This window comes from Elephas maximus, chromosome 27 (genome assembly GCF_024166365.1).
Source record: "Elephas maximus indicus isolate mEleMax1 chromosome 27, mEleMax1 primary haplotype, whole genome shotgun sequence".
NCBI lineage: Eukaryota > Metazoa > Chordata > Mammalia > Proboscidea > Elephantidae > Elephas > Elephas maximus.
This window is the reverse complement of record NC_064845.1, coordinates 6,077,570-6,105,147: the sequence shown is the minus strand read 5'-3', so window position 1 is coordinate 6,105,147 and position 27,578 is coordinate 6,077,570. Positions and strand designations below refer to the sequence as shown.

At 42.4% G+C, this 27,578-nt stretch overlaps 1 protein-coding gene across 3 annotated transcripts in view; it reads right to left on the bottom strand.

The window, feature by feature from the left end:
* The window catches only part of CLASP2 (cytoplasmic linker associated protein 2), a 187,083-nt gene that overhangs the window by 120,763 nt on the left and 38,742 nt on the right, over nt 1–27,578 (bottom strand). For all 3 annotated transcript variants that reach the window (XM_049871099.1, XM_049871101.1, XM_049871100.1), the window contains exon 7: nt 19,689–19,759. In XM_049871099.1, coding sequence (XP_049727056.1) covers nt 19,689–19,759 — 71 coding nt within the window. The remainder of the gene's footprint in view (nt 1–19,688; nt 19,760–27,578) is intronic.

Below are 27,578 nucleotides of genomic sequence, written 5' to 3'. Positions count from 1 at the left end.
TTCGAACTGCCGGCCTTTTGGTTCACAGCCGAGCGCTTAACCACAGCGCTACCAGGGCTCCTTACTAATTTCAAACAAAGCAGCTTCAAGAAGCATTACTAAAGAGAAATAATAATGATAAAGCAACCAACGGGAAGAAATCACAACCTCAAATTTTTATGCACCCAATACATAAGGTATATAAGGCAAAATTTGAAGAACTAAAAGGATAAACAGACAAATCTACAAACATAAGGGAAATAAATTTTAACCCACTCCCAACCTACAAGAATTCATAAAGCTAATTCATCATCACAGGCTCTAGAATCAAAAAATCTGTTTTACAATTTATATAGAGGTTATAAACACTCTTGGCTCAAAAATATATTCTTAATAGGTATATTAGAACAAACCTCAATTACTTTTCTCCCTAGCACCTACCACTTCGTGAAACAACAGACACTGATTTTTATGAGAGGACTGCAAGCTTCTTAAGGGCAGCAACTTTGTATTGTTCATGCTGTAACCTAGGATAATGCCAGGGTAACTGTCATAGCCAACTACCTCCTCTCCCTGCTTCCCACCTTTGCCTCTTTAGAGTTCACTTTCAACACAGCATCCTGAGTTGAACAGTCATATCAATCACTGCTCAAAATCCTCCTATGACTCCATATAGAGGCCTACCAGCACTCTAAGGTCTTAGAGATCTCAGCAATCCCCCAGGTCTCTCTAACTTTATCTCCTACTCATTCCCCATCTTTCTCTCTACACTGGTCATCCTGGGCTCCTGGCTGTGACTCATGCCAGGGCCTCTGCACTCGCTCCCTCTTCCTGGAATGCCCTTCCTCTCCATATCCACACTGCTAGTTCACTCACCTCCTTCAGATCTTTATTGAACTGTTACCTTCTTACTAAGGTCTTCTCTGGACACTAAAACCACAAACTTACCAAGACCCTGACAATCCTGATGTACCCATTCCTACCTCCCTGCTTTATTTTTCTCCCTAGCACTTACCATCTACGTATTTTACTTCTTTGGTTCATCTGTCTCTTCCCACTGAAATACATGATCTACAGGGTGGAGACTTCTATTTTGCCCACTGCTATCTCCCCAACATCTGGAACAAAATCTCCCCAACATCAGGAACAAAATCTTTGTAGGGAGACTTTAGGTCTTTAGTATAAGCATTACCAGGTTATCTGAAACAAAACTCTGAAGACAAACAACTATAAACACTGGATAAAATGCGTATTTTTAAAAACCTTCTTAAAAGCAATAAATGGCTAAGACAAGATAATAGGAAATACAAGGATAAAACTGGTATATTTGAACTTCTTTCTGAAAGCTTTGTGGGGCAAGGGAATAGAATTCAAAACCCACAAAATGTACAGTCTAACAGGAGACCCTTCCCACCAAATGCTGTTATATCAAGTTACTACGCCCTCAAGGTCAAAGTGAACCAAAAGTTTAAGTCCTTACTACAATCTATTCTTTTTCAAACTTTTCTCAAAAGAGAGCAACAAAGAAGTAAACAAATTGACCACTTCATTTAGGGTCAACTGCTTAAGCATTCCAGAGAGACTCAAGCTTTTACACTCAGTGGGTTCAGACTAGTAGTACTACCAAGCAACAGCCAAAGCAAATGCAAAATCCCTCTAGAAATAGGTCTCTGGCTTCAAATTATTCCCACAAATAACTTTCCAAAGGTTACTAGGCGTAACAGGAAACAAGACACCATGAGCAAGAACAAATACAAAGAAGTAGACAACAGAAACAGGTCTACCTCAAATCCTAGAATTATCAGATAAAATACAGACTGTAAAATGCTCATGTTGAAAAAATTAAAAAAAAAAAAAAAAAAACAGTGTCAGGGATCAGGAAAATTACAAAGAGTGGCATAGATTTCTTAAATAACCAAACAGAACTTCTAGAAATGAAAATACAGTAACTGAAATTTAAATTCAGTGGCCAGGCATAACAGCTCAAGGGATCGCTAGTAAAGTGGAAGATAAATCAATAGAAATCACCTAGGATAAAAATAGTAGGTGCTCTAATATTTACTGAATAAACTAAAGAAGGATCAAACACAGAAACCCAATAGTAAATTGTAACTATGCTGACACTTCCATTTTCACTCCATTGTTTCAACAAGACAATACTATGGCTGAGTAAGGAAACTAAAGACAAACATTAAAAAGTAATAGAGGACAGAAGCTAATAAAATGAGGAGGCTACAGCGGCTAATTATATGATGGAGAAGATGGAGAAGGGGAGGAAGAGGAGACAGAGATGATGGAGAAGATGAAGAGAGGAAACGGAGAGGAGGAAGAAATGATGGAGGTAAAAAAGGAGAAGGAGATGGAGGAGATGGGGAGGAGGTAAGAAAAACAGAGGAGATATAAATAGAAGAGGAGGAGGAGATGGAGACAGGAGGAGGAGGAGAGAAAAACAGAAAAGGGGGAGGAGATGGAGGAGGATGAGATGGAGGAGACGGGAGGAGGACAGAAAAACAGAGGAGACATAAACAGAAAAGGTGGAGGAGATGAGATCAAAGGAGGAGGAAGAGATGGAAAAAGGAGAGGAAGAGAGAGAAGAGGAAATGAAGGCTAAGAAAAGGAAGAGGAGATGGAAAAAGAGGAGGAGGAGAAGGGAGAGAGAAAGGGGACAGGAAGAAAGAGGGAGGAGCAAACAGGAGGGGAAGAAAAGAAGCCCAAGTAAGGGTCTTAACTTACAGCCTTTCACTAACTTTCATTAACATGTGGAACCCTCCTCAGCAAGCACTGAGATACTACAGGTCCACAGTCACATACCTGCGTGTCTGAAATCCAAAAAGCTCTGAAAATCAAGTTTTTGTTTCGTGTTTTTAAACTCATTTGGTGGCAAAATCTGAACTCAGTTTATGGCAACACATGATGTGAACTGCCATGAAGCTATTAACGGTCTTTATCTATTCAACTCAGTGTAAATTTGCATTAACTGCAAAACATTTACCTGCATTTGATTGATTATAAGGTGCTGCCCCAGACTGGAGTCGCTACGTGGTATATGGCATATAACCGTGTATGTATCTAAAACCTGACACATCTATATGGCATATAACCGTGTATGTATCTAAAACCTGACACATCTGAGTTCAAAGCTCAACTGTCCTCAAGGTTTCAGACAAGGAGTTTTGGATTTGTTTTCTTAACTAAGCTTCTTCCCCCTCTTCGAAGGAAAACCATATATTCAAATGGCTTTTTAAACTTTCCACTTCACTTTTGTTGGTATATATATTCCAAACCCTGAAATTTCTGCTTCTGAATTCATATAAAGGATGAAAAATGACTTCATCTTACATGGCAGACAAAAGACCAAGTCAAAACTTTATACCACAACTCAGAAAATAAATTCATTTTGTGTGGCTTTTCTTCAGCAGAAACCCGTGAGAGAATCCCCGATATCGTAGCTTCTCATGCACAAAATACAATTCATTTCCTATATTAAGTAGATTCTTATACCAAAGTTCCTCTTTTCACTGGAAGCTGTATCCTTCCTTCTTGTGAAAACAATGAGCAAGAGGACTCTGGATTTGTGAGCTGTTTCATGCTCTTTCATTTCCAGCAGTGACCACAGTCATGTCTAAGAGCTAAACCAGTGACTGAGGTCAGGAAACGATAATGCCTAAACTACTGCAGCATGAGTGTCTCAGCAAACTCTACAAGTTTTAGTTGTTAGCACTCCAGACTTTGTGCTTCTGCAATGGGACACTGCCCCTGGCTTTCCTCTGCTTTCACAGGCCCCTCCAGCTCGGTCTCTTGTGTTGGCTCCTCCTGTTGTTGCTAGTTGCTACAGTCGATTCCTGCTCCTGGTGACCCCGTGTGTGCAGCAGAACTGCTCCATAGGGTTTCCAAGGCTATGACCTTTCAGAAGCAGATGGCAAGGCCTGTCTTCCGAGGTGCCTCTAAGTGAGTTCAAACTGCCAACCTTTTGGCCACTAACAGAAGCTTAACCATTCATACCACCCAGAGACTCTTCCTGGTCCTCTACCCAACCACTAAGTGTTGAATATCCTCCTCCCCAGATTACACAGTCTCTAAATGGCCTCATCCGTTCTCAATGGTTTTAAACCTCATCTGTATGCTACAAACTCTCAAATGTTAGTCTCTAGCCTAGATTATCTCTGAGTGCCAGGCCTGTATATCCACAACTGCCTACTACACATTTCCTTGATGGATAGCGGAAAGGCATTTCTAATTTAACATAGATAACACCAACAGCCATCTCTAAACCTGTTCTCCTTAATGCTTTCCCCATCTCAGTAAATTACATCACCACCTACTGAGCTGCTGAAGCTCATGAGTGGGAGCCCCTCTGACCAACACAGACAATCTACCCACAGTTCATGTACATGTAACTCCAAGTTAAATCTCAAATCCACCTATTTCTCTTTACCTAGGCTGCCACTTGTAATCTAAGATCAGACCAATATCATCTTTGTCTATATATTACAACAATCTCTTAACTGCTCTCCTGTCTTCCGTCCTTGGCCTCCTTCCAAATCTATCTCTATAAAGTAGACAATGCAATTCTCTTAAAAAGTAATTTGGCAAGGGGCTCAGAAAAACCAAAGCAATCTTGAAAAAGAAGAACAAACTAAGAGGACTCACACTTCCTGATCTCAAAACATATTACAAAGCTACAGTAATCCAAAGTCTGGTACTGGTATAATGACAGACATAGAGACCAATGGAATAGAATTGAGAATTGAGAAACAAATCTGTACATCTATGATCGATTAATCTGGACAAAGGTGCTAAAGTCCATTCAATGGGGGAAAGAATAGTCTCTTTAATAAATGGTGCTAGGACACCTGGATTTCTACAAACAAAAGAATGAACCTGGACCCATATCTCACACCATGCATGAAAACTAACTCAAAATGGATCAAAGACCTAAATATAAGAACTAAAACCATAAAACTCTTAAGACGAAAGCATAGGGGTAACGCTTCAGGACCTAGTTTTTAACAACAAATCCTTAGACATAACACCAGAAAAGCAAACAACAAAAAACAAAATGAATAAATGAGACCTCATGAAAATTAAAAACTTTTATTATCAAAGGACTTTACCATCAAAGTGAAAAGACAACCTACAGACTCAGAAAAAAAATTGGGGTACCTGATAAGGGTTTAATATTCAAGGTATATAAAGAACTCCTCCAACTTAACAAGAAGACAAACAACCCAATCAAAAAGCAAGCAAAGCCTCGTAAAGAGTGTGCTTCTTAGTTCTAGTAGATACACGAGACTAGACGGGCAGCTCCTGTCCAGAGGCGGGATGAGAGGGCAGAAAGGGATAGGAGCTGGTTGAATGGACACCCAAGGTGGAAAGGAGGGATGTGTGGTGACATTACAGGGGTAGTAAATGGGGTCACATAACAATATGTGTATAAATATTTGTATGAGAAATTAACTTAAGCTGTAAACTTTCACCTAAAGGAAAATTAAAAAAAAACAAAGAACTTGAGCAGACATTTCACCAAGAAGGAACACATATGGCCAACAAGCACGTGAAAAGATGCGCAGTTAGAGCAATGTAAATCAAAACCACAATAAGATAGCACTTCAAACTCACTAAGATGGTTATGATTAAAAAGCAAACAAAAATGGAAAACAACAGGTTTAGCGAGGATTTGGAGAAAACTGGAACCCTCATCCATTGCTGGTGGTATTGTGAAATGGTATAGCCATTGTGGAAATCGGTTTGACAGTTCTCCAAAAAGTTAAACATAGAATTATCATATGATCCAGCTATTCCACTCCCAGGTATATACCCCAAAGAATTGAAAACAGACACGCCAACAGGCATTTGTACACCCGTGGTCATTGCAGCATTATTCACAACAGTCTAAAGGTAGAAACAGCCTAAATGACCATCAACGGATGAATGGATAAACAAAATGTGGTACATTCACACAATGAAATATTACTCAGCCATAAAGAGAAATGAAGTCTTGATACATGTCACAACATGGATGAACTCTGAAAACATTACGATGAGTGAAATAAGTCAAATATAAAAGGACAAATATTATATGATTCCACCTATCTGAAATATCTAGAATAGACATGTGTGTAAAGACCAAAGTTTATCTGTGGCCACGAGGGGCAGGTGAAAGGGAAGGGGAGAGGGAGACTCACTGCCTAGAAACACTGAGCTTGGGTTAAGGGTGACAGGCTAATTGGGAGACAGTAAGGGTGATGGTTGAACAACGCGATAAACACAATTAATGTCACGGGATTGTACATGTGAAGAGTGTTGTAGTGCTAATGTCTTGTTACATGTCTATTTATCACAATTAAAAAAAAAAAAGTCAATTTGGAGCAATGGCTCCTGAAACCGTTAAGTAACAGGCTCGTGGGAACTTCATAAAAAGATGAATGACATCTGAGTCCACTGATGAACAGTAATATCACCAAGACAAACAATCACAGAAATACATAACACCACCTATTAAAACTCATACCAAAAACACCAGGAAAAAAACAGATTCTGACCAAACTGCCAAAACAATTTTCAGAAAACACAGCCAGTACAGAAACATTAATAACCAAAACATAAAAATACCATGACAATGCAATCAACAAAAGCTAGTATAGGGGAACAGTCTACCTGACAGATGACCTATGTCTTCAAATAAACAGCAAGTGGAGGTGGGACAAAAGGGAGAGAGGGAGAACCCTTACAGATGTACAGAGCCTTAAGAGACGTATCAACCAACTGCGGTGTTGAACCTTGTTTGAACACAGATTCAAACAAACTCACTGTAAAAGAATATTTATGAAATAACTGAGGAAATTCGAACACTGAATATTTAATAAATAAAAAAATATATATTTAATACTAAGGGTTAATTATTTTATGTACAGTAATGGCACTGGGACTGTTTTTCAAAAAGAAGCTTCACGTTATATACGGGTATGGATAACGACTGGCCATGTATTGACAACTTGTCGACCGGATGATGGGTGGTACTTGGAGGCTCATTACAGTATTCTCTATTTCTGGGTATGTCTGAAATTTTTCCTTAAAAATTTATAATGATTTCAAACACTTTATTCCTTGTGTAAAATTCTACAATGGAATCCCAAGAAAATGATAAATGACATCATGAGAGCAGAGAAAATAAGGAAGGGGCAGAAAGTATGTGAAATCAGCACCTAAAGCTTGTAGCAAATACTTAAAAGATGCAAATAAAAGTATGAAAGATTACTGAAGAACAGCACCACAGCAAAACTGCCACTGGGGATTCTTAGGAAGGGTCTAAACAGCACAGAGAACTGGTCTACCTTGCAGAATGACAGAAAAGTGACAACTTCTGAGCCAGCAGGTATACGAATGAGCAGCAAAGAACAACTGAAAATCCATGGAATGTCTTCCCCACACTCAACTCCAGGCATTCAACATTTTACACACAGGTATGCTCATGCAAGCACATGTGTGCACGTGCACGTGCACACACACACACACACACACAATCTGTGAAAATGGAACCATCAGAAAAAGAAAAAAAAGTTCTTGGAACCATTTAAACCCTGTCTGCCAAAATTAAAATTTAATAGAAGGGCTGGAAACAATGAGGAAATCTCCTAGAACACAGAGTAAAAAAAAAGAAAGGTGTAAAACTTGAGAAAGAAGATAAAACATAAAAGATAGTGGACCAACCCAAGAAGTTCAACATTTAACTAATAACGGTTCCATAAGGAGAGACTAAAGCTAACGGAGGGGAGAAACATGAAAAAAAGTAATCAGGCATGGTTAATATCTACTTTGCTAGTTCATTTAGGACTTTTACGTTTTTACTCACAGGTGAGATCGGTCTGTGTTTGGGCGGTGCGTGTGCGTGTGGTGTGCTCTGTCAAGTTTTTGGTATCAGGGTTATGCTTCCTTGGTAAAAAAAATAACTGGAAAATTTCCCATCTTTTTAAAAAACCCTGGCCACATAGTGGTTAAGTGCCACGGCTGCTAACCAAAAGGCCGGCAGTTCGAATCCACCAGGTGCTCCTTGGAAACCCTATGGGGCAGTTCTACTCTGTGCTATAGGGCCGCTATGAGTCAGAATTGACTGGATGGCAATGGGTGTGGGTTTTGGTTTTTTTTAACACTTTCAACAGCACTGGAGTTCTGCTAGGACTTGCCTCCTCCTGCCTGTGCCCACCCCCACCCGCAGCTCCGCTAAGACACACGGGCCAGAACCATTTTTAAAGGAAGTTATTTGAAAATGTATTCAACTTTTCTTATGATTATTGGACAATTTGAGTTTTTTTTTCTCTAATAAGTTTTGGTTATGTGCTCCTAAAAAAGAAACAAAGTCATCCCTTTCATCCAAATTTTCAACTCTCACCATGCTTTCTGAATAGCAGGTTTACTGATATAGAATTCACATGCCATACAATTTACCGATGTAAAGGGTACAATTCAATAGCTTTTAGTCTATTCAGTGAGCTGTGCAACCAACACCACAAGGCATTTTAGGACATCTTCTATCACCCAAAAAAGAAACCCCATACCCATTAGCAGCTACACTTCCCCCTACCCTAGTCCTATGCAACCACTAGTCTACTTTCTTCTTCCACAGATTCGCTTATTCTGGGCATTTCATACGAATGGGATTATACAAAAAAAAGGGAGAAAATTTCTCAGAGAAATCACAACCCTTCACTATGAAAATAATTAAATGGTAAAAATAAAAAACGTCCTCCACTTAAACTAAAATGAAAAAAATTTCAGTAAAATGATTAAAAAAAAGAAAAAAATGATTAGAAGCTAAAAATTCAAGCACTTCAATAAAAAACCAAGGCCCAATTCCAACATTCACATGAAGACGCTGTCTTATCAGCAGCATAGTTAATCTGATGTAGTTAACTATTTTATGACTTTATTTACAAATAAAGTTTACAAGAGACCAAGAAATTTGATTCAGCATCTTAAAATATCTAGGTAGGTTTCAACCAACTAGTTAAAAACATATTTGAAGACTTTCACCATTTTCTTTAAAGCCATCATTGAAAAATTCAAGACCTTCAATAATTCAACGAAGTAAAGGGACAATCACAATTTAAACCATTATTCGGTATTAATAAAATTAAATGACAACATATGTTATGATAATCATAATATCAAAGTAACTAAATGAGGCTCACAATAAGGTTTATTTAGAATCTTTTAAAAATTTCGTCGTTCCAGGTACTTAAATTTTCCAGCAGCTGAAGGCTGATCACAGCAGCTGTTAAGAACACTGACTATTCCATTCTGTATGTACAGAGAAAAGCTGTAAACCTCTCATGGCAGATTCAGGTTCATCAGCAACCCTATGCAGTAGTCCTACTCTGTAACTCATGGGGTTACCATGAGTCAGAATCATCCAAGGGCAACTAACAACAAGAACAACAAGCAACATCAGGCTTACGGAGATCCTACTACTAGTGCCCAACTCCTTATACCCAGACGGACAAACGGGACTGCCTCGAGACGGCTACTAGAGTCAGAAGTACAGCATAGGTGGCTGGGCACCCTTAACACAGACCCAAGCCACTGGATGACCGTCCAAGGCCTTCAAGGGCTAAAATAGGGAGTGCTATAGGGTTGCTTGGAAACCCTGGTGGCGTAGTGGTTAAGAGCTACGGCTGCTAACCAAAAGGTCTGCAGTTCAAATCCAGTAGGTGCTCCTCAAAACTCTCTGGGGCAGTTCCACTCTGTCCTACACGGTCACTATGTGTCAGAATCGACTTAATGGCAATGAGTTATAGGGTTGCTCAGAAACCGTGGTGGTGTACTGTTAAAGTGCTACGATCACTAACCAAAAGGCTGGCAGTTCATATCCACCAGGCGCTCCTTGGGAACACCATGGGGCAGTTCTACTCTGTCCTATAGGGTCGCTATAAGTCAGAATGGACTTGGCTGCAATGGGTGTGGTTTTGGGTTTTTACAGAGTTGCTTTACTTTGGCCACTGTCTATTTTCAATCTTTGTGATCACTGCTTAGTGCCTATACTGCTGCTGAATGCCCAAGCTTCTATCCCTTGTAATTTACTTTTTCTCCTTACAGGCTCTTCTTTTTCCTATCATTGCTCTTTCAAGAAAAGTTTGGACTTTTATTAGATTTGCCAGGAAGTCAAAAGGTTCCTTTCTTTCAGTGACTTAAATTATCCAATCCTAATTATCACATAGAATATTCAAGGATATGGAAGAGGAGAGATCTATTCAGCATTAACTTCTTGCCCTTGTTCCCCACCCCCTAAATCAATAGCTACATCTCAGTTTGGAGTGGTCCCAGAAACCCAAGGGTCCCAGAGGGCTAACCTCTCGAGATCCCTGGTTCTACAATCATTTATATATACATATTTTTAAAAGACTGAAGTTTGCAATAGTAGACTGTGGCGAAATGTTAAATGTTTGGCAACAGTCTCTTTATTATAAAACCATATTTCTTTCCCCATCAATCTGCAGCATAACAACAAAAGGCCAAATTCCTCTCGTGCGCTTTTGAGGCAGATTGCAGGACTCAGCATTACACAGTAATCCTACAGGTTTTTAACTCTATCTGGTATGACTGCCCAGAGCTCCTACACAATCATCTGGCTGCTTGTTTTCATGCTCTTGGGTAAGGATGAAGACAACAAAACAGAAAAGCACCCTAAAGCCATTCCCAGAAAATTCAGTTGACAGCCACTGTAGTGGTAAGCTACAGCTGCTAACTAAAAGGTCGGCAGTTAGAATCCACCAGGTGCTCCTTGCAAACCCTGTGTGGCAGTTCTGCTCTGTCCTATAGGGTCACTATGAGCCAGAATTGACTTGACATCAATGGGGTTTTTTTGTTTTTGTTTTTTAATAGTGTTTCACAGAGCCCTGGTGGTGCAGTGGTTAAGAGCTCGGCTGCTAACCAAAAGGTCAGCATTCTGAATCAATCCACCAGCTGCTCCTTGGAAACCCTACGGGGCAGCTCTACTCTGTCATATAGGATAGCTAGGAGTTGGAGTCAACTCCACGGCAGTGGGTTTGGTTTTGGCACAGTGTTTCGTAAATCCAATCTCATCTAGGAATAAAACTGCTAATGAAATCATTCATATGGCCCTGAAGTTAAGCTTATATACGACACACTAGGCTAATAAGTAAGAATATATAAAGAGCAACTATAAACAAATTTTAAAAAGTCAGACAACCAAGAAGTTTGCTAAGGATGCCAAAAAGCAATCCACAGATAAGGAAATACAAATAACCAAAGACAGGGAGACAATCAAATGCATCAGAAAAGCAGTGGTGTTTTAAAAGGCTGATGCCATTTTTACCCATCTGGAAGGCAAAATTAAAAAGATTAGTAGCAGCCAGGACTGGAAAAAATGCAGGACAGCAGCCACTGCTGGTGAGAAAGTAAGTGGAAAAGCTTTGGGGGAGCAATTTAGCTACAGCTAACACATATAGGATGGCACACAACAACAACAACACAACTTAAAATGAATACAAACTTGAATCCAGAAATTCCACTTCTAGACTGTCTTAAGAAATATACGTGTGTGTGCATACACGTACACATGGTTTGTACAAAGATGTTTATTTCAGAGCAATTTAGAAAAATTACATGTGATAATCTAAAATTCCATTAAAAAAAGAAATGGTTATGGTGCATTCAAATGAGGCAGATTTGCATGATTGCATTAAAAAAAAAAAAAAACCAGCTCCATGCCATATTGAATAGACATAGTAAATGGCAAAAATACATTCAGGATGATATCGTTCATGTAAACACAGTCAAAACAAAATTATTCTGGTACTTAACCTGCATGTAAAGGCACAGTAAAAGGTATAAGACATATCCTGAACTAAGAAAAGTGCTCACTTCTGCTTATACCAAGCTTGGGGGTTGAAGGTGGTTTTGAGGGAATTTTTGCTTTATCTTCATTATTATTATATTCATTGTTTGAATTTTGAAAAGGAGAAAAACAAACACAGGTTAGGACCAGTATGATCCATTTATGTTAGATATTCTCATGAGTCTGGTGTGTATTGTAAATGAGAGTGATTAACACATAAATATACACTAAGCTGTTAAAAACTATAAATCCCAAGATAACTGTTACTATACACACATCTTTATTTTGGTATATTTTATTTCTACCTTCACTACCAGTAAAATCCAACAAAAATATTCCTATTTTAAAGAAGAGAATGAGCTGGAAGGTTAACCTCTGAGCCTCACAACAAGTTACTTTTTCTTTAAATCAATACATTTCTGAACAACCTGAATGTATTTATGTACTACTTGAAAAAGACTAAGTAAATATACATTGATAGCTACTGAACCTATAATATTTAAGAATGAAAATAAAATCTGGATATGGCTCAAACCAAACGCAACATTTAAAGCTGCCTGCAAATTAAGATTTAAAAAATGATGAAGACAAAAAAACAAAAAGAGAAAAGGAAAAAAAAAAAATCCCTTAAGTATCGGAGAACTTAATTTGTTAATTTTGACAGCTTTCGCCTTAAAAAGTAGTAGTTAAAATGATATTCATTTTTGTAAGATCATACAAGACAGTTATATAAATTCTTGGAATAGACCATAACAATACGCAAACCCAAATTTACTATCACGTTTCAATTTAACTATACGCAACAGTTTAAAGGACTGTTCACCAATACCATCATTTTCATGAGTTTGCGTCCTATTCCTCGTAACCCTGAAGGGACTACTCTCCTTAGACAGAAGAGCCATTATATAGACATGAGGGAGGCTAAAACAGAGTTAAAACCCTACATACAGACCAGTCTTCCAGAAGAGCCTAGTGAAAAACACACAAAACATTCTGGAGCAACCTCAAATTCCCCTTTATATACATCTCTGGTGTTGATGCAATTATGAAAAACACCTCGAAGCATCTTAACAGAAGGCTTAAGAGTGGGAAAAAAAATAAAGGAGGAAGAAAAAGCTCAGTAACCAAGTGTTACAAAGGACAATGCCAAATGTACCCTTGAGGCCCTAGATGTGGGTTCTGGGTTGCTCTCTGGGTCTGGATCAGGGGCATATAATCTCAGCAAGTTTCAGTCTCCCCATCTGTAGCATGGAAATACTAAAATACTCTGTGCACTTCACAGTTATTTGTACCTGAGGAGCTAATGTATACTAAGTATCTACAAAAGTGCTTAGGAAAACTATAAAACACTACAGAAAAATGTGTGTTTTTAAAAGTATTCTTGTCACAATAAAGCACCGGTAAAATCAGTTTTTAATCAAATTATAACCTCTATAGAATTCTTAATAGGGTAAATATTTTCTAGAGAACTCTTTACCAGGAACGCTCACAAAACACAAAACACGTTAATTAAAACAGTGGCCGCGGCAAACCATTTAACTTCTTTAAATATTTTCTTACCACAGAATTCTGTCTGGGATCAAATACTCAGGAAAGATGTCAAGCCAGCTAACCAAACCCTGTCATCCCTCCAAAGGCCATGTTCTCACTTCAAAGCTTTTGCATATATTACATGTTTCTTCAAATAGCCCTTCCTACCCACAACCAGAGGCTGAGCGCTTGGCTGGGTCACAAGGTAAACTGTCACCTTCTATCTGCCAGCTGCGGACTGATCAAGTAGAAAAGACACTAAATGACAAGTGAGCACACACGTGCATACATGCACACACATGTGTACACACACACATACGCAAAAGTGTCCTTCGTTCTTGGAAGAGATGTGTTTCTCGCACGGCAAACGACCGTCACCTTAAAAGGAAGTGGTGAACGCAAGGAAGGGGTGAAAAACAGATCTTACTCACCATCTCCCATAGCCATTCGGATGGTCCAGGGAGCCCTGTGAAAGCGAGAGGTCAACGGCCGCGGCAGAGGAGTGCGGCCCGGTGCCTGCGCCACTGGGCTGGGCCTGCAGCCTGCAGACACCGGGAGCCCTGTGTGTGTGACCCAGGCCGCGCTGCAGCTCAGCACCGCAATAGCCAACAGCTGCTACTCCACTTCAAAATAAAAGTCTGGGGGCTTGCTGAAAACCCTCCTTTATTCGGCAGAGCCTAGCGGGGCTCGACCGAGATAATTCCTGAACCACACAGATGCTGCTTGATGCGAGTTACGAAGCCTCTCCTTGCACTGGCTGCCCGAAATTTAATGTAGGAAAAGCTCTGGGAGCCAATAAATGCCACCCCACTGGGGGACTTTTAATGCAATCATCAAAACACAAGGCATGTGTTCAGCGATCATTTTCTGCTTCCCTAAAGATATCCTCTAATCAGTGGCAATCACATGATCCGATGGATTAACTGATTTGCGCCTTTTTAGGAAGGTTTTCGTCCCTTTGCCGTTACCTTTGAATATTTACAACGGGAGACTGCTGGGTGTGCACAAACAGGAAGAGCCCGGTCTCCACGATTTACTGCTCTCACTATGCAGGAAGCATCTCTGGCTGCCGTAAACAAATCACGTCAAAGGCCGCCCATCAAAGGCTGCTCTGTGTGTGGACAGCAGGCCGCACAGAACAAAGCTTGCTTCTGGTGGAGACAGAACCCAGCCAGTGCGCAGCTGCGGGGGTGCAGGGCACCCTCCATCCAAGCTGCACAGCCCTCAGCGTAGCACCAAGCTCTAGCAAGGGCCTGCGCTCATAAACAGGTTTTCACATCAGCCTCGGAAAAGAGCCGCTCTGCCTTTCACAAAAAGGGAATGTTATAAACACACACAAGGCTAGACTGCAAACGCTGCCTCGTTGCCTCTTGTAAGCCAAACATCAGAGTAATTCCAAAGCCTAATTTTCATGGCTTATTTTATCGTCAACCTCCAAGAGCAATTCTTTTCCTAGCAAGTGTTTCAAAGAGGGAGGCTGGAAAATATTTTACAACTGTACGCCAAAACTACACCGGGTCCTACACGCAGCCACAGACAGATCAGAATTAGGCGTAGCTTCTTCACAGCCAGTGGGGAGGGGAGGCCTGCAGTCACAGCCACAGCGCTGCTGCCGTTTACATCGTGGTTAGCCTAGGAGACTGTCTAGAAGGCTCCATGGCGACATCAGACCCTGCCGAGATCACAGAGGGGCTGCAAATTCCAGTCTTTCCCTCCCTACAGGGCGGGCGTGGACGCCTTCCAGCCACTATCTGAGCAGATTTAAATCCAGTTTCTTTCTAACAGCAGAGCTAATGCCACTGCATTTAGGGACTCTGCCTTACTCACTCTGTACGGAGAGAATTAGAAGTCAGGCTCAAAAAAGCCCTCAAGACAGGAAACGTCTCGCTTGTCTTTCTGTTCCTAAGCTGATGATACGTTCCAGTCTCTGAGGATATAATGCACCGCTCAGTGCTCCTGAGTGTGCTCAACTAGTGCTCTAGAAAATCAAGTTAACCGATTCTACCAGAACTGAACCCCAAGGAATACAAATACGGCAATGATGAAAGGAAGCAGATAAAAGCAGGAGATGCGAAAGATATGGATCAGAACATGCCTAAGTGGAGAACTGGGAGAATAAAGAAAAGAAAAAAAAAAACAGACTTTATCTGAACCAGAAAAGTAAATAGGATGAGAGCCTACACCAGGTCACGCCCACTCAGCCCATCCCTCTCCGGGCTAAAACCCCTCACCGGGTTCCCACTGCCAAAAGGCCCCCTGAGGTCTTCCACACGGCCCACGAGGCTTCATATCACGGTTCCTACTCACTTCTCTAACTAGACCTCAGACGTGGTCACTCGTTTTCCCAACCTACCAGGCTTCGGCCAGGCCTTCCCTCCCTTCTGCTCTTCAAACACACCAAGCCCTTTCCCACCTCTGGGCTTGATGGTGGCGTTTTTCCTGTTGCTCATTCTCTGTTCAAATAAGTCACCTCTCAAAGAGGCCTGTCCGCTACTCTTCTAAAGTGGCACCCCTGAGCTACTCATCATCCGAACACCCTACCTGCTGCACTTAATGACTGACTGTTCAGGGCTCAGGTGGTACAAGCCGTCAATGCACTCAGCTACTACCTGAAAGGCTAGAGGTGGGGTGCACCCAGAGGCACCTTGGAAGAAAGGCCTGGTTAGCTACTTCTGAAAAACCAGCCAATGAAAACCCTGTGCAGCGCAGCCCTACCCTGACACGCATGAGGTTGGGCTGCCACGAGTCGGGATCGCCTCGACCACCAATGGTTCTTCTGGTTTAACCACTGCTCGGATAACAACTTTCCGCTAAAGTAGTTACGAAGAAGTTGTCACACCGTTGCAACAGATCCTTTTTCTGCTGTTGTCGGTATCTGGTAACATGGCTTTTTCATCCCAAAACACTCTGAATCAATACACTACGAGGTGATATTTCATTATCATGGTTTCAGGAAAACACATGAAAAGGTTTTACTTGCCATAATAGTTTCTAGTCAGAGAATATCATACGTAAAATAATTCGCTTTGCACACACACACCAAGGGAGAGAGAGGCATCTTCCCTGCTTCTTCAGTATGGTGTGCACAGGAACCATCTCCACAAGTTCTTTATGTCCTATAGCTTCATTTTGGCAACCCTGGTGGCGTAGTGGTTACGAGCTACGGCTGCTAACCAAAAAGTCGGCAGTCCGGATCTACCAGGTGCTCCTTGGAAACTCCATGGGGCAGTTCCGCTCTGTCCTATAGGGTTGCTATGAGTCGGAATTGACTCGACAGCAGTGGGTTTGGGTTCATAGGTTAATTTTAAAGTTTTCGTTTTAGTGGAAGATAACAAAGAGCCATCAAAAAGCTGAAAATTTTGTGGGAAAAACTCGTGTAGAAATAAAAAAGGAATCCAATAAACTCCATGATATTACATTTCATGTGTAAACTATTTCCTTTCAAATTTACTCATATGAATATATTTTCAATGTTCAGTCAATACCTTTTGCTACTTGTGAAGATTATCTGGGTATGCTGGGTAGGAATAAAACATAAGATCATAATTTTTCCCACTAATATTAGTGAGAAAATTTCCTTTTTTCGTTTTAATGGCTTTTCACTGAGGAGCAGGGTTCTTAGGAATAATTTAAAGTCATTCAACAAGGAGTAGTTGCATTTCCTCCATTTCCAACTATAATCACCTTGTTTATCCATTTGTTTGCTTACGTACATCTATCTCCCTCAGTAGAACGCAGGTGCCTTGAGGACAGGAACTTTAACCGTCCTCTTCACTGTTGTGACATGATCTCACTTATATCTGAAGAAGTTCACTCTGACTTCTGGGTAGAAAGTGGATTAGAGGGGAACAAACATGCAACAGAAGTCTACTGCAGGTAAAAACGAAAGGCAACTTAAGAGTGGCGTGCTAACAGCAGAGACGGAAAAAAAATAAGCAAATTTGGGACTTACCAGTATTTCAGAGGTAAAAAAGAGTGATTAGCTAGAAAGGGTGATTGACAATGATCTTCAGGTTTCTACCCTGAGTGAACAGTGGTACCAATGACCAGAACAGATGAGAATTGAGGAGGAACAGATGTGAGGGGCAGGAAGAGACAACGGGGTTCCACTTTTGGACATGTTAAGCCTGAGATACCTATTAAGCATCCAAGCGGAAATGCCATCGAGGCCACAAGCTACCACGTCTAGAACATCAGGGAAAGATGAGTCAGGCTAGAACTACACATTTGGGAGTTATCAGCAAATAGTTGTCATTTGAAGCCTCTGGCGGGATTAGAGCACTGAGAGGTGGGGGAGGGGAGAAAGAGAAAGAAAGAATTTGAATGAATGAAGGGAGACAGGGGAGAAGAAAGGTCAAAGGCCTGGGCCCTGCCAGCATGATGAATGATCTTCCCTCTTCTATTCCCCTCCCTTGTTAACTAATCCATTATTTTTCATTGACAGCATCAAAAATATCATGACCAATTTCCTTATCTCAACGCATATACTGTAAATAACTTTCACATTTGACAATACTTGCCATATTCAGATCATATTCTCTAAGACAATCTCTGAAAACTCTCTCCAAGAGAACATATACATAAAAAGAGAAAAAAGGGAGCTAAAAGAACAGGAATCAAAAAAGCTTCTGTTTTGAGGGTCACAGAAATAACCTCACAAAAAGTAGGACAGTGCTTGCAAATAAACTATATCCAAACAGCATCTTAAAATTTATAATATGGATTGCATGTTTTCCTTCAGAGTTTTAACTACATAGAATGGAATACACAAATAAGAATATACTGTAAATGTTATGAAAACACACATCTCAGTTCAAGAAATTTTAACAACTCTATATTCCTGCTGTTTCGGGTTTCCATGGAAATGGAAAGAGGTAACCACTGGCAAAAATAAGGACGAGGAACTTAAAACACCTTCTATTCAGAGAAGAGAAGTGAGAAACAGCTGGCAGTCAGGGTGAGGGCTGGCAGCACCAGAGTCAATGTATGCTTCTGGGACTAAGTTTAGATTAGGCCAGACACAACCTGTGTAACACTAAATTCTTACCCCATCTGCCTTCATGCAACCCAACCAGGCTTAGCCTTGGTTTAACCCAGAGAAAAATAACTAAATCACACTGCTAATCAAAAAGTCAGTAGTTCAAATCCACCAGCCACTCCCTGGAAGCCCTATGGGGCAGTTCTACTCTGTTCTTTAGGGTTGCTATGAGTTGGAACTGACTCAGCGGCACCCAACAATAATAAAAACAACAATCTGCCTTCATGCAACTGAACTAGGCTTAGCCTTGGTTTAACCCAGAGAAAAATAACTAAATCATATTAGTAACCAGTTTTCCTATTTGGCTACACAGTTCACACACCAAACTCATTCCCCAACAACATTTACATTTCCAACCTAATCAGACTCTCTTTGTCATGAAGCTACTTTCCTAGGTGGGAAAACCACCTATACCATCTTTGGAAACGGCATATATTCTTCACATACACTGCTAATTAGTATTTAATCTAGGTAAATGCTGCCCAATAAAACTAAACACAATTCCATAATCTTACGAAAAGGAGAACCAAAACCAAACCCGCTGCCTTGATGAGTCGATTCCGACTCCTAGTGACCCTTCAGGACAGGAGACCTGCCCCATAGGGTTTCTGAGGAACGGTGGTGGATTCGAACTGCCAACCTTTGGTTAGCAGCTGAGTTCTTAACCACTGTGCCCCCAGGGCTCCTACAAAAAGGAGGGCAACCACAAGATCAAATAAATGCCAGATACTAACTTCAAGCCTCCCCGGGTTCCAATTTGGTCTCATCTGCATGAAGAAGCCAGAGGTGATCATGCTGGTGAAGTTCCTATGCTTGTGTCTCCTCGCCAGCATCACTGATTGTCTACGTAACAGAGTCCACCAACCCCACGACTTCCACTAGAAACTACCAAGGAAAACAATTACTCTATAAAAAAAAAAAAAAAAAATTTTTTTTTTTTTTTTAACAAAAAAATATATTTTATGCATGGAATGTGGGGAGGGGGGCAAAGGGGTCATCCCACCTTCAACCCAGAAGACCAAGAAAAAAAGTAAAAATACAGTATAATTTTACACAAGTGATCTAGAATTAAATTTTAATTTATTTCAAAAAGAGTCACATGATAGGTAATCATCAGCAGGACGGAAATGCTATTACTGTAGCTCAACTGAGCTGTCAAGCTACAAAACCAACGCTGGCTAAATCGCAGCGACGTAATAGTTGACGTGAAGACTCTTGTTAGTGTCTAAAACGTTGCTAAATAATCTTAGAAATGTTTGAGAACTGGAATAACTTAATCACTCTTACCTTTGCAGACACTCAAAATCATACCGCCTGAATTTTGCACTTCATCAAATTTGGCAAATATCATTTCTAATCTGGGAATAAAGAATAAATTTTGTTTGTTCATTTGTTTTTACATACAGATTAAGTAGAAACAATTTCCTTCACTATCTCCCTTAGAAAAAACAATTCTAGGGCCTTCGTCTGACTTTCCACACAACTCCGTTTTGCAATTAATTCACTTACTGAAAGGAGACACCAAACCCATCTCTCTTCAGTTGAGAGAAGCTAAGTACTGGTAGCCTTCTACATACCCGCAGGCATGTTTGTGAAAAGAAGACTCCCAGGCAAAGCAATTTCATGCGTTTCATAAAAAAATTAATCCTCCAACCCCATCAGAAATATTCTAGTTCCAAACATAAAAACACTAAAATATAAAATACCGGAAACCAAACAATGCTGACACAGTGACTGATAATCCAATGCTATCCCTATTACCCTGTTTCTATACAACACTGATGCCATTAACGCTTCTAATTTTACATTCAGGATAATTACTCTTTCTACACTTTTGCTATCACATTTTTTTAAAGTTAAACACGTGTTTCTTATTACACAAGCAACGCACACTCATTACAAACGAAAATGCAGACAAGAACAAAGGCGGAAAAGCACAATTCCACCATTAGAGAATGTCACTGTGTCCTTTCTTTACACTCATACATAGATGTTCTCTAGACCACAGTGGGAGCATACTGACGGGACTGTTATTTTAGCTTGTTTTTCTTTTACTTGCTAATACATCATCTTATGATTGCTTCATCATTTTGTGACTTAGAGATTTGGGGAAGCAGGAGGGCGATCATCATGTCTTTAAATCTCAAATGGTTTTCCCCGACTTCGCCTATGTTTCTCTCACAATTTTATTTCCCAAAACCTTAGGTAAGCCTTGGTCCACACACCACCACTTCTTACTTATAAACTGAGGAGGCAGGTATTTTTTGGCTTAAATTTTTTTTTAGTTGGAAGACTCCCAGGGATTCATTACAATGGAATTTCTGAATGTTGACCTCACCTCCTACCCCCACTCACATGAACAAATACAACTATTCACACACCCAAAAGCACTTCAGTGCAAAGACACAGGTCCTCTGACCCTACAGAGCAGCATTTTCCCCAGAGCTGAGCAGGCACCAGGCAGGTCCCAGGAGGCAGACAAGATGTGGACAGGAGGTGGGGGAGCAGCCCTGGGATTGGAGGCTGAGCTGTCTGGGAAGGAAGCAACACAAGTGTTGAGAAGCATGAGATTAACACTCAGCTATAGATCATGAAAGTAGAAGTGGGAAATTTAGGACTGAAAGATCAGATTGAGAACAGGGTTGGCAAGAACTGAGGTGTGAGAGATAAAACATATCAGAAAGAAATGGAGATGTAGGTAGTTTTAACAGAAGGCGGCTCAATTGAAATACTAGACAGATACAACAGGAACAGGGCAAGAAAGAGAAAAAAAGAAAGGCAGGGGAGGAAGGTGTCATCAAAGGTCTTTTAGGGAAGGACACACAGAGAAGATGCTGACCTCACACCCCTCCGCCAACCCTCACTTTGTTCTTTTTACTCTCCCTGTGACCGTCCTCACTTCTCGCTGTCCCTTTCCTTCCAACGTTTCTCACTTTATCAACTCTCGTGAAAAACTAATACCTGACTTTTGTTTGGTATTTACTCAGGATGATGGAATTAAAAAAGCAACGCTAACCAAAGTCCATAGTAAAGTTTAAGTTAAGAATAATCAATCCCAAGGACAATATGAGAGACGATTAGGATCTCAGAGCTGATCTTTTCCCTTTAGTAATAGCTTTGAGATACAATTCACATACCATACAATCCACCCCCCTGAAAATGTACAAATCAATGGTTTTCAGCATATTCAAAGAGTTGTACAACTATCACATGACCAATTTTAGAACATTTTCTTCACTCCAACAAGAAACCCTATGCCCACTAGCAGTCACTCCCTATTTCCCCCAACCCTTCCAGTCTTGGGCAACCCTTAATTTACTTCCTGTCTACAGATTCGCCTTATCTGGCCATTTCACACAAATGGAATCATACAATGTATGGCCTTCTGTGACCACCTTCTTTCACTGAGCATAATGTTTTCAAGGTTCATACACGTGGTAGTATAGGTACAATGCTTTATTCCTTTTCATAGCTGAATAATATTCCACTGTCTATATATACCACAAGGAGCCCTGGTGTCACAGTCGTTAAGTGTTCAGATGCTAACGGAAAAGTTGGCAGTTCAAACCCACCAGCCACTCAGAGGGAGGAAGGTGTGGCAGTCTGCTTCCAGAAAGATTTACAGCCTGCCTTATAGGGTCGCTATGAGTTGCAGTCAACTCGACGGCAGCGCGTTCGGTTTTTGGTATATATACCACATTTTATGTATTGGTACATTCATCGACTGATACGACATCTGCATGGTTTCTACTTCTGGGCTATTACAAACAATGCTGTCGTGAGCATTTGCGTATAGGTTCTCATGTGGGCATATGGTAACTCTACATGTAACGTTTTAAGGAACTGCAAAACTGTTTTCCAAAGTGGCTGCACCATTTTACATTCCCACCAGCAATGAATGAGGGCTCCAATTTCAATACATCCTCACCAATATTTGTTATTGTCTGCCTTTTTAAATTTAGCCATCCCAGTGGATGTGAAATGGCATCTCACTGTGGTTTTTATTTATATTTCTAAGACTTTTTTATACATTTGGTATATAAGTTTCTTATCAGACACATGATTTGCAGACATTATCTCCTATTCTATGGACTCCCATTTTACTTTCTTGATAGTGTTCCCTGAAAGGTAAGTTTTTAATTCTGATGAAGTCCAATTAATCTGTTCCCCCCCCGCCACCCCTTGGCTGTTTGTGGTTTTGGTGTCATATATGAAAAACCACAGCCTAATCCAAGGTCACAAAGATTTAAGCCTATGTACTCTTCCAAGAGTTTTATCAGTTTTGCTCTTATAGTTAGGTGTACGATCCATTTTGAGTTAATTTTTGTGTGTGTGGTGTGAGGTAGGGGTCCAGCTTCATTCTTTTCCAGTATATCCACTTTTCCCAGCACCACTTGAAAGGTCTTGGCACCATTGTTGAAAATCAACTGACCACAAATGTAAGGGTTTATTTCTGGGCTCTCAATTGTACTTCATTGGCTTTTATGTCTACCTTATGCCAATATGACACTGTTAGAGATTATCTTTTTAAAAATACCTGACAGAGGAAAAATGTTTAAATCATTATTTTAAAACTATTTGATTTAGTGCCTGATGAATTATATTTAGGTTTAGTTGTTTTAACAAAGAAAAGTGTCTTTGACATAAACAGGAGGGTGAGCTAAAGCAGAGCTTTAACCTTAGAGGGCTGTATCCAACAGGGAATTTGGAAACCACAAGGGGAGTCATATCTGAGAAGGAAAAATAATGCTTCTGAAAATTTAGTCAGAATGTGACCACTATGACAAGAGGGTATACTGTTTCAAATGAATGTCATACTCAGTATAAATTAACTCTCAAGAATAAATGCTAGTGGAAAGAGGCAAACAGTGGAACAACTGCCTGAAGAAGTGGGTAAACCAAAGCTCGTTCACACGGTTTTAGATTTCTATCATATGAATGTGTCCAGTGTTTTGAGGACTCAAAATACTGCCTTTAAAATAATGATGCCGTATGTTGACAGAAAACACTATGCCTGCTTAAAAAAGCAAAGCCCACCACTCCGTGTACCTGGGCAGAATCCTTCCCACTCTTGACCACCTGTTAGCTGACTATCTGCTGAAAACAGCAACAAAAGCACAGTGTGGAAGAAAGAATAGCATGAGTCAGGAAGCCTTCAGCTTCTTATCAACTAGCTGTCACTGCTCTAGGTCTCGGGTCTCAGAGTGAGGCCTCATCTGCCCACTAGCTAGACACCTGAGGGTGGGAGAAAGCATAAGTATGAATGGCTACAGTTAATAAGCCACTGACTTATTTTGGTAAGAACATTAAAGTATTAGCTGCCTGCATATAATAAAATCCATATGCAGTGCAATGGATTACTTTTTTGTGTGGCCTTTCTAGCCATGGTCTTGTAACTCCCACCCGGATGATTGGGTGAGACTGTGTGATAGGGTAATTGTGGCCCACCAATGGAATTGGTCAGTTTTGTCTTAACAGAGAGCAAATTCTAGAGCAGAGATGAGGATCCTAACACCACCAAGGAAGAACAGCCAGGAGCAGAGAGTGCTTCCTTTGGACCCAGGATGCCTGCCCTGAGAAGTTCCTGGAAGCAGGAAGCCGAGAGAGAGGAAGAGAGAGAGAGAGAGGTAGCTGTAGACCTGAAGATGGTGAGAAGAGGAGAGACCCAGCAGCAGAGACCCGGCAGCAGGAGATAGCACAGTGGGCTTCCCTGGTCCACGGAGAGAAAAAGCTGAGTGCCTCTAAACAGCCGCCTAGGGCCTGGGAGAGGCGTGCCTGACAGCATGGCTAGGAAGAGGCTGTCCTGATGGAAGAACTGTTACCTTGAGTGTTCCTGAGCCTGAACTGCAATCTGTTACTCCCCTAATAAACCCCATAATCGTGAGTATGGTCTGTGAGTTCTGTGTAGCCACTGCAATGAATTATCAATCCCAATAGAAAAGTAGAAAGCACTGTGCAAGGGACGGTTGGTGTCAGAATTAGTAAAGATGGCGGAGAGAGGAGGCATGTTTGGCCTCTGTCTCATGGGAGTCACCCTTGTGCTGTTGATCTTGATTCTCCTTCCCCCTTGTGAAGTTAGAGGTCAGACACCACCCCCAAGCCATTTTTACACCATATCAGGTTGACTTTGATTGGGGGGGGGAGGGAATTAAATAAGGGATCTCCTCTAACAACTAAGATTACTAACATAAGTTACACAAGAAAAATTATAAGCCTTTCTCACTTTGAGCATAGATGCAAAAATCCTAAGCACATCTGTGGACACTTTATAACACTGGGAGCACCAAAGAAAGATCTTTCAGTAAGTGGTGCTAAGTCAAGAGGATACCCATCCGTACGGGGGAAAAATGTATCTCAACCTCACACCACTTACAAAAGTGAATTCCAGAAGGACTACAGATCTAAATGTGAATAAAACCTCAAGACACTAACATAAGAAAAATGTTTTCATGATGTTAGGGTAAGCAAAGGTTTCTTAAACAAGGCACAGGAATGTCTAGTCACAAAGGTCATGATTGAGAACTACATTAAAATTAAGAACTTCATGACATCAAAAGACATCGAGAAAGTAAAAATGGAGAAGATATATGAAACACATGTATAGCTGACAATGATTTTATATCCTGAATATATAAAGAACTCCTACAAACCAATAACGAAAAAGACAGACAACCTGTCACGGACTGAACTGGGCCCCCAAAAAGTATGTGCCAACTTGGCTAGCCCATGATTCCCAGTATTGTGTGGTTGTCCTCCGTTTTGTGATCCGATGTAATTTGTGTTGTAAACTCTACCCTCTATGTCTGTGGTATGGTTCCATTTGGGAGTGAGCTGTCCGTTATGTTAATGAGGCAGGGTTAGGTCAAGTTAATGAGGATTAGGTTATGTTTGCAATCCTAATGAAACAGGATTGGGGGCATGTATCTTGAGTTCACCACCCTAGAGATAAAAGTAGCTGAGAAGTGAGTAGAGATAAGGACCTCAGTACCACAAAGAAAGAAAAGCCAGGAGCAGAGCACGTCCTTTGGACCTGGGATCTCCTAGACCTAGGGGAAGACTGATGACAAGGACCTTCCTCAACAGCCGACAAGAGAGAGAAAGCCTTCCCCTGGAGCTAGTGCCCTCAGTTTGGACCCCTGGCCGCCTACACCGGGAAAGGGAGAGAAAGCCTTCCCCTGGAGCTAGTGCCCTCAGTTTGGACCCCTGGCCGCCTACACCGGGAAAGGGAGAGAAAGCCTTCCCCTGGAGCTAGTGCCCTCAGTTTGGACCCCTGGCCGCCTACACCGGGAAAGGGAGAGAAAGCCTTCCCCTGGAGCTAGTGCCCTCAGTTTGGACCCCTGGCCGCCTACACCGGGAAAGGGAGAGAAAGCCTTCCCCTGGAGCTAGTGCCCTCAGTTTGGACCCCTGGCCGCCTACACCGGGAAAGGGAGAGAAAGCCTTCCCCTGGAGCTAGTGCCCTCAGTTTGGACCCCTGGCCGCCTACACCGGGAAAGGGAGAGAAAGCCTTCCCCTGGAGCTAGTGCCCTCAGTTTGGACCCCTGGCCGCCTACACCGGGAAAGGGAGAGAAAGCCTTCCCCTGGAGCTAGTGCCCTCAGTTTGGACCCCTGGCCGCCTACACCGGGAAAGGGAGAGAAAGCCTTCCCCTGGAGCTAGTGCCCTCAGTTTGGACCCCTGGCCGCCTACACCGGGAAAGGGAGAGAAAGCCTTCCCCTGGAGCTAGTGCCCTCAGTTTGGACCCCTGGCCGCCTACACCGGGAAAGGGAGAGAAAGCCTTCCCCTGGAGCTAGTGCCCTCAGTTTGGACCCCTGGCCGCCTACACCGGGAAAGGGAGAGAAAGCCTTCCCCTGGAGCTAGTGCCCTCAGTTTGGACCCCTGGCCGCCTACACCGGGAAAGGGAGAGAAAGCCTTCCCCTGGAGCTAGTGCCCTCAGTTTGGACCCCTGGCCGCCTACACCGGGAAAGGGAGAGAAAGCCTTCCCCTGGAGCTAGTGCCCTCAGTTTGGACCCCTGGCCGCCTACACCGGGAAAGGGAGAGAAAGCCTTCCCCTGGAGCTAGTGCCCTCAGTTTGGACCCCTGGCCGCCTACACCGGGAAAGGGAGAGAAAGCCTTCCCCTGGAGCTAGTGCCCTCAGTTTGGACCCCTGGCCGCCTACACCGGGAAAGGGAGAGAAAGCCTTCCCCTGGAGCTAGTGCCCTCAGTTTGGACCCCTGGCCGCCTACACCGGGAAAGGGAGAGAAAGCCTTCCCCTGGAGCTAGTGCCCTCAGTTTGGACCCCTGGCCGCCTACACCGGGAAAGGGAGAGAAAGCCTTCCCCTGGAGCTAGTGCCCTCAGTTTGGACCCCTGGCCGCCTACACCGGGAAAGGGAGAGAAAGCCTTCCCCTGGAGCTAGTGCCCTCAGTTTGGACCCCTGGCCGCCTACACCGGGAAAGGGAGAGAAAGCCTTCCCCTGGAGCTAGTGCCCTCAGTTTGGACCCCTGGCCGCCTACACCGGGAAAGGGAGAGAAAGCCTTCCCCTGGAGCTAGTGCCCTCAGTTTGGACCCCTGGCCGCCTACACCGGGAAAGGGAGAGAAAGCCTTCCCCTGGAGCTAGTGCCCTCAGTTTGGACCCCTGGCCGCCTACACCGGGAAAGGGAGAGAAAGCCTTCCCCTGGAGCTAGTGCCCTCAGTTTGGACCCCTGGCCGCCTACACCGGGAAAGGGAGAGAAAGCCTTCCCCTGGAGCTAGTGCCCTCAGTTTGGACCCCTGGCCGCCTACACCGGGAAAGGGAGAGAAAGCCTTCCCCTGGAGCTAGTGCCCTCAGTTTGGACCCCTGGCCGCCTACACCGGGAAAGGGAGAGAAAGCCTTCCCCTGGAGCTAGTGCCCTCAGTTTGGACCCCTGGCCGCCTACACCGGGAAAGGGAGAGAAAGCCTTCCCCTGGAGCTAGTGCCCTCAGTTTGGACCCCTGGCCGCCTACACCGGGAAAGGGAGAGAAAGCCTTCCCCTGGAGCTAGTGCCCTCAGTTTGGACCCCTGGCCGCCTACACCGGGAAAGGGAGAGAAAGCCTTCCCCTGGAGCTAGTGCCCTCAGTTTGGACCCCTGGCCGCCTACACCGGGAAAGGGAGAGAAAGCCTTCCCCTGGAGCTAGTGCCCTCAGTTTGGACCCCTGGCCGCCTACACCGGGAAAGGGAGAGAAA